The 8,614-nt window shown below is 36.8% G+C and overlaps 1 protein-coding gene across 1 annotated transcript; it reads right to left on the bottom strand.

Annotated features, from left to right (window-relative positions):
• Positions 1-6,865: 6,865 nt before the first annotated feature.
• Positions 6,866-7,804, bottom strand: LOC105988309 (olfactory receptor 6C3-like). The gene has a single exon (XM_013019901.1). It carries the CDS (start codon positions 7,802-7,804, stop codon positions 6,866-6,868), a length of 939 nt encoding a protein of 312 aa, XP_012875355.1.
• Between the last annotated feature and the right edge of the window lie 810 nt (positions 7,805-8,614).

Raw genomic sequence — 8,614 nt, 5'->3', positions numbered from 1 at the left:
GGTAGCTGCATCTTCATGTACATTAAGCCTTCAGCAAGGGAGAGGGTGACTTTGAGCAAAGGAGTAGCTGTGCTCAACACCTCTGTGGCTCCTCTCCTGAACCCTTTCATCTACACACTACGCAATCAGCAAGTGAAGCAAGCCTTCAAGAACATGGTCCGCAGGACTGTGATCTTGTGAAATGGGGAGCCCCAGAGACAGAGCTGAAGTAAAATTACAGAAATTATTTGTAAGCGTGCCTTTTTACTCCTTCAGTTACATATGTTTGTTTAACACCAATTCCTCATTTTCCAATTATCCTAAAATCTACATTTTTAACTACTTCAAATTAGAAACTATGTAAGGCTTTTTTCCACAATGAAACAAAGTTTTAGAGAAATCTCTAATCTCTGTTGTTTTCATAGCAAGAGAAATCATGTGTGCATTGATTGTTATAAAATATTAAATGAAATATTTTCTTATTTCTGACAATCGTATTTTATAGGAAACAATAATGGTTGAAGACAAATTTTTATCTTAGTTTGTGTCCAGTCACTGTATCTTCTCTACTAAATTGAAACAAAAAATAAGAAGGAAATAAAAGCAGTACAGTAATAATGCTAAGTAAATAATTCTGTAATTCAGAATATCTGAATCAATGTTGCTTCCATTCTCTGATTTATAAGCCCACAGCACTCTTTAAGTTTCTACTGATATTAGAAAAATGAGGCAGAATTTCCCAACATTAATATTCTTGTTTAGCATCACTATGATTCACTATTATTTTTATCAGGGCATTTTTAGTTACTAAAACATCAAAGGTATGGAATTCATGGAAATGTAATCACGGAGATCCCACTGAATAATTTAGTAAAAAACTAACAAATAAACATAAAGGTAACCAATCAGCTTTGTGCCCGGGGCTTAGGCCTGTAATTCTAGCTACTCGGGAGTATGAGAGCTGAGGATCAGTATTTAAAGCCAGCCCAGGCTGGAAAGCCTGTCAGATTCTGAATTCCAACCAATCACCAAAAAAAGGTGAAAGTGGACTTGTTCCAGTGGTAGAGGGTAGCCTTGAGCACCAAAAATACAGGGACTGTGCCAAGGCCTTGAGTTCAAGCCCCAGGACTGTCTAAAAAAAATAAAATATAACTATCCAACCAGTCATCCAACCAACTGACCAAGAAACACCTCAATAAAGTTACAAGATTTTGCCTTAGCTATATCTACAGTAGAAATTCGGTGTAATACATCTAAAAAGGTAGGATACAAGGCTACAGCATGTAGATTAAGGATATTTAAGGAGTGGCTTGTACTGTTGAGGGATGGCAGTTATTTGTATCCAAGGTTCTGAATTGAAAAGGATCCTAGAAACCTAGACATGAAAATAATAATAATTGATTAAAGAAATAAGTAATTGTGCTTCTCCTTTAGAAAACAAAGCAAAAGAAATTAAACTTATTCAAACATAGAAGCCAAATTATATTGATAAAGCAAATTTGTTTTTATTTAATTTAACATGTAGTTGACTGACGGCATATTTTACTACACCTCTTGGGAAGCAGCAATGAACAAAATATTCTTTCTGTTTTAAATCATATTTTTTCATTAAAGATATTAAAAAATCAATGAAATGTATTCAAATGTTTTTTTTTCTTTCATGCAATTGTTTCTAACATATTTATAAGATGATTCCTTTGTTGCTTTGTATGTCCTTCCCCCACAGTATAACCCCTGCTCTCACTCTATTTGATGTTGGTATAATTTGTGGAGGAGAAGGGCAAAAAAAGCACACAACTTCTAGAATGTTTCACAGACAGAAAGATTTAAAAAAAAAAGAAAAGCAATCGTCAGTACACAGGATGAGAAGTTTCTCTTGCTTTGACAAGCATAATTGTGCTGTGACCCTATGAATTTATAAAAATATAACAATATACTCCACAATATTGGTAGAGCAAAAGCAAAAAAGTGCTTGGGTTTGGGAATTTAGTCCAGGAGACATATCATCAAAAAGATACATGCAGCATGGGGAAGGTTTGATGGCAAATGTCTTAGCTCTGACAGTGGTGAACCTGCCACACCCAAGCTCCATACACTTGCTGAGATCCGTGGGGTATTCAACATCTAGTTCATGTTTAATTTATAAGGCTGTAGTAATTTAGAGAGATAGCCCTACAAGCAATCTTTGTGTTTTGCATGTGCCCAGTTAGTACATTTTTTGGAAGGCATCAATGCTCTCAATAGCATGTAATCTTGCAATTCTGAGATTGCTTGCATATTTCTAGTTTACAAGGCTGCACCTTTCCACAGGACGTGGTCCAATGACTTGCTGCCTGAGTCTATCTGAATCACCATGTTGATCTATATGGCCATATGTATTCTATGGGCAAGCTGAAAAGTTCATGGGCACTTGGGAAGCAAAAGCCACAGTGGTCAGTGGCTTCATTCTTCCCAGTGAGAGCAGCTGCATCACTTTTTTGGCAAGGAGACCTTTAACTCAGGATCCAGGAGCTGCAGGATTGCTGAGACTGCTGGTGGTTCCCACAGGAGTCTATCGTCAGGCAGATTTTGAGACTGAGTCATCCAGGGGAGTGACCATGCTCAGGGAATCCTGGGACACCCAGCTCTGGTCTCCAGTCCCTATGGGAGTTGGTCACCAGAGGTGCTTGGTAGAGAGGGAGAGATTTTGATTTGGGCAAACTGAAAGCTCCTGGTCAGAGCTCAGGAAGCGGTGAAAGGTTCCAGGTTCAGTAACCCCAAACCCATGTAGTGAGAGCAGATTCATTGCCTGAGCATCACTTCAGTGACAAGGCAAAGAGTTCTGGGCTAGGCTGACAGAGCCCTCAGGTTCCAGGAGCTGCTGGCTAGTAATGGGGGACAGAGTAGGCAGCCAGCTAGAAATGGAGTCACACTAGCCCGGGGTCATCAAAATAAGGAACATTCATAGCTCAGTGAGTGCAGACAGCCAACCACAGCCTTTGAGAATGAGACAGTCACTACAAGGGGGAGGGACTTTGAAGTAGGAGAGTGGAGACATCAAAGCAGTGCTAGGAGTGGAGGTGGCGTAGGGTATGGTGGTTGTTGGCCCTGCTTTCCCGCCTTGAGCAAGTCCCAGTGTCTGAGGACCCATGTAGAAGCAGCAACAGCAACAACTGGCAGAGTTCTCCACAGCCAGGAGCCATCTGCTGGCTGTGGGATTTGCTGCTAGGTGGGGAGGAGAGCTCTGAACAGCAGGCATTGTGCTCAAGTGACCTCTCCCAGCTCCCTGCTTCCCCAAGATGATGAACCTCCAGGAAGGGTCTGAAAGAACTGAATAGCACAGACAGCACAGCTTAGTCCTTTGGTTCTCCCTGTGCACCAGCAGGGCAGGTAGGACTGCTGTGTTTGCACATATGCTGACAAAGGGACACACATGGAGGAGGACCTGTATAGTAAAGCCTGTACATAAATCTCAATGCAAAAGCACAAGAAATATGAAAAAAGGCAATAGAAGACATCCAAGGTCAGCCACAGCAAAAGACTGTAATCCCAACTACCCAGAAGGCCGAGATTGGAGGATAATGGTTCAAAAGCACAGACACACAGACATGTACATGTGCATGTGCGTGGGCATGCACACACGTGCGCACACACACAGACCAGGGAAAAAATTTACTGTTGAATTCTACTAGAATTTTAAGGAAGAATGAGTACTCTTCAACATATTACCCTAAAGAGAGAAGGATGGAACTTTACCACACTCATTCAATGAAGCCACTATTACCTTCAAACTCAAATCACACAAGGACACAACAGTAAATGAAGGAGATCAACTTCCTTGATGAACATTGGTAAAATATTTACAAATTAAATTCAATAGAACAGGAAAAAGATCATATATAAAGTTCAAGCTAGTTTTACTCCAGGGATGTATGAATGGCTGAACACATGAAAAATCAATAAATACAAAGTAAAACATGAAGAAAACATGGTGCGTATATATGGTGGGGTATTATTCAGTCATAAAGAAAAGTGGAGTTATGTCATTTGTAGGAAAACAAATGGATGTGGAGATCATTATGTTAAGGTGCTAAGCATGGAGAGACAAATTTCACCTGGTTTTACTCATGTAGAATCTAGATTTAACAATAATAACATAGTAATATGACATGATTGTCAAAGCAGAATTGTTTGGGGGAAATAGTATGTGGAAAGGCGAAGGAGAAAAGGATGGAGGATGAATAATATGGAAGTACACTGTACATATAAAATTATTATGATGAAACCCACTATAATTCTTAAAAGGAATGTAGAAAGGGGTGGGGATTAATAAAGAGTAACATAGAAGAGAGGAGTGATTTGATGAATGTATTATACATGGATGTGAGTATCACAGCTAACCCCTTTTGTAAAATTAATTTATGCTAGTAAACAAAGAAAAACGCTAGAGGGATACATGCAAGATTTAATGCAATTTAAATATAATTCATCAGGTGGCTAGTCTCTGAGCACCATTGAAGAAAATCCACAAATGCTCAGGATGCCGAGTTCAGGGCTGTACTGAAGATGCTGGATTCATTTTTTTCTGTAACAGCATCCAGCTCTTGTTAATGACATGACATTTTTAAACAAATTCACAATTTTCGTTTCATCATTTAATCACATTAACTTTTATTATGTTTGGGGGGCATCATTTGCTGTTTGGGGAAAGGCAGAATTTGAGAAGATTAAGGACAGAGAAACACTCAGCAGATCACAAACTCATAACCTGACTTAGGGCATTATAACCTCTTTGTGCAACTACTTAATAATAAATAAAGAGGCCTGGAAATGTGATTTAGTGGTAGAACATCTGCCTCGCAAGTGCAAGGCTCTGATTTCAAACTCTATACTCCCCACTGAAAGAACTTTAGAAAATTATGATTGACTCATCTTTTTTCATCACTATATGACCATTGCCTGTCATAAGCTGACATTGATTAAGACATGTTGTATTAATAAACTGCTTTGTTAAAGGGTGACTTCTTTGTATAACTACTTAAAGATAATAAAAATGTTAAAAAAGATAAGTGTAATCATATGCTTTGAATGAGTAATCACACATTTGCAAGTCCTTTAACAATTCTAAAAACACAAACTCCTGCCAAATCATTACAAATCAATCAGTGTATTGTAACTCTAAGCCAGAGTTTTGATTCGAGAGTAAACAAACCTCATACTTGCAAGAGATGATCTCTTTTAACACTGATTTTAGTCTGTTCAATCACTAGCAATTTTCCAACAGACTTTATAAAAATATTACATATGTCTTACCAGATACAAAGTAAAGTGTGTACATTATCTAGACACACACACACACACACACACACACACACAGAGAGAGAGAAAAGATGCTTTCTTCTCTACTGTCAGAAGCTCTATAAAATTGTTTCTGGAGCTCGAGATTGAAACTCGGCTCTCCAGAAATTAAACTATCATAAATTTATCATAATGGCATACATTTTGTTGATACGTTTTTATTTTCTGTTCTCTGTATGTATGCTTGGAATTATTTAATGTGCTTTAGGAAAAATACCTCTGATCAATGGAGAACATAAATTATAGGTATCTTGTAAAATTGTTGAAAGAATTAAATGATCCAATGTACAGAAAATAATTGAATAAATATTCAATGAGACAAGCCGGGTGCTGGTGGCTCACGCCTGTAATCCTAGCTACTCAGGAGGCTGAGATCTGAGGATCACAGTTCAAAGCCAGCTCGGGCAGAAAAATCTGAGAGGCTCTTATCTCCAATTACACACCAGAAAACCAGAAGTGGTGCTGTGGCTCAAGAGGTAGAGGACTTACCTTGAGTGAAGAGCACAGGGACAGCACCCAGGCCCAGAGTTCAAGCCCCACAATGGACAAAAAAAATTTTCAATGAAACAATCACTTTTCTCTTCTCTCTTATTACTTATTATAATGATTACTACTACAAGAAATGTGATACACATTAAGTTTTTAGAATCTCATGTATTTAAATGAATATTTATATATTTTATTTTGAACTCTGTAATGATTGTACTTATTTGGTTTTACAGAAGTGGCAAGTAGATCCAGATTTCCTATTTGGTCCTAATTCAGGGTAGGAATGACTAATATAATTATACATATATAATATATACATATATAATTATACCTATGTATATGTATATGTTAGCCATATATATTGAGCAATTATATGTATATATATCTATACATATATGTGTGTGTATAATTGACCCCCACCTCCCTTTTTCAAGTGTCCAGTTCCTAGTGTGTATTTTCTTGGACTGTGAAATAGTCTTGTAAGAATGACTAATTCTAAGTCTACATCTATCCTGACCATTTTTTTCCCCACATCAAGCCAGATGTCCCATGTCTTTAGTATGAAACCTATTTCTATCCCATATCCTAATCTTTAGCCTAAAGTTTCTACTTCCTCCACATACATCTGAATGAAATATTTGAAAGATCAAAAAAATAGTTGAATAATGGCCTCACAAAATTTATTGAGTAAAATTTGGGGGCAAATTCCAACGAAGAAATGGAAAAACAATGAGTGCAATGAAGATAAAAGTTTTTTAAAAGGATGTTCTGTAAGTCATATACACCATTTATTTTATAATAGATTATTGTACTCAATTTTCAAAACAAATGCACATGTAAGTAAACACATAGATCCTAGACAGATACATCAATAGATAATAAACAAATAGATAGATTGGTCTATATGCATATAGAAGTAAGCATAAATGTACAGAGCCTAATGTTTTGTCTAAACATGAAAATTCCATAAATCCTGTCAGACCAGTCAAATCATGAAGACTCTTTCTTCATTTCCAACGAACTTGACAAAGAGTTTATTCTTTTAACATCATTCACACTTTCATTTACCAGAGAAAAGCATAACCTTTTGTATGGTATCCTTAAAGGCTTGCTTCACCTGCTGGTTCCTCAGGGTATATATAAATGGATTCATCATAAGAGCCACAGAGGTGTTGAGAATAGCTACTCCTTTGGTCAAGGAGGCCTTTTCTTTTGCAGAGGGATTAGCATACATGAATATGCAGCTTCCATAAGAGATGGAGATGACAATCATATGAGAGGAACAGGTAGAGAAAGCTTTTTTTCTTTGACTGGCAGAAGGGAGTTTCAAAATTGTCCTAATGATGAACATATAGGAAAGAATTATTAGTGCTAACGTGAAAAGTAGAATTACTATTGCAGAATAAAAGCCAATGATTTCTAGTAGCCACATGTCTGAGCAGGATAATTGCAATAAGGGGAAATAGTCACAAGCAAAGTGATCAATGACATTGGAGCCACAGTAATCTAACTGGAGGAAAAGAATGACTGGTGGGAAGATGTTTAAGAATCCTGCTAGCCAAGCACAAAAGACAAGCAGTATGCAGACTCTTTTGTTCATGATGGTTGTATAATGTAAGGGTTTGCAGATGGCCACGTAGCGATCATAGGACATAGCTGTTAGAAGGTAAAACTCAGTGATACCCATGAAGATGAAGAAAAACAACTGAGCTGTGCAATTATTGTAAGAAATTGTCTTGTCTTTGGTAACAATTGTGCTCAGAAATCTAGGGATACAGACAGTGGTAAAGGTAATTTCTAATATGGAGAAGTTCCTGAGGAAGAAATACATAGGGGTCTGTAGATGAGAGTCCACCAAGGTCAGAGTGATGATTGCCACATTTCCAGTAATACTTAGCATATATGTGATACTCAGAAAGAGAAAGATCACAATCTGAAGCTCTGGGTCATCTGATAGCCCTAAGAGAATGAACTCAGTGGGTACTGTGTGGTTTTTCATTGTTGATTTTTTCTTTTCTTCCCTTTGGAACGTCAAATGTGTGTCTCCCTATAATACAGAAAGCAGAAACAGGATTGAAACTAGAGCCTGCCATTCAAAAACCCATAAAGATGAAAAAATGTTGAAAGAAAATAAAACAGGTGTCCTGAATCCGCAACCTTTTTTGACTTCCATTCTTTCTTATAGTCAGGTAAAAAAAAATTACTTGGTCTCAATTTGTTGAAAATATGTGCTAAGTACAGACAAAAAGTTGTGGTGCTAAGATTTAAAAAGAAGCAATCTCTTACGATTTTGCTTTCACTCGGCAAATTATCAGTCTAATGAAAATACTTAGCTATATTATAAAGTGAACGAAAATATAGTAATTATTTTTTTCCTTTCCTGAATATTATAAAATATATCTAAAATAGAGAATGATCTATATAAATGTGGAAATTGAAGCCCTACCTTCAGATGTTGTATTTTGGAAAACTCAGTTTCATGTTGTTTCAGGAAGCATTGCAGGTTAAAACACAATAGCCATTTTACAACAGAAGCATCATGTATATTCATGAAATGTACTGGCATTCTAAATTTCTTGCTTCAGGTTTGGTAATGCAGTTTCTCTCTTTTCCTCATTCACATTTTCTTTTTCTAATGAAAAGACCACAGGATGGGAAAGAGAAATTGCAGTGTTTGCTAAAAAGAATTCATTGCCTAGACACATTTTAATTCATTACATACAAAATTCTGAAAACATTTTCAATATTGCTATAACATATGAATGAGTGGATGGATGAAATGAGCAGATGGATAAAATATTTACTAGAA

This window comes from Dipodomys ordii, unplaced genomic scaffold (assembly GCF_000151885.1).
Source record: "Dipodomys ordii isolate 6190 unplaced genomic scaffold, Dord_2.0 Scaffold3, whole genome shotgun sequence".
Classification (NCBI taxonomy): domain Eukaryota; kingdom Metazoa; phylum Chordata; class Mammalia; order Rodentia; family Heteromyidae; genus Dipodomys; species Dipodomys ordii.
The sequence above is the reverse complement of the archived record's forward strand: the minus strand, read 5'-3'. Positions and strand labels throughout refer to the sequence as shown.

Excerpts from the sequence above, each read along its gene's own strand:
- LOC105988309 (XM_013019901.1), bottom strand. The coding sequence starts at position 7,804 with ATGAAAAACCACACAGTACCCACTGAGTTCATTCTCTTAGGGCTATCA.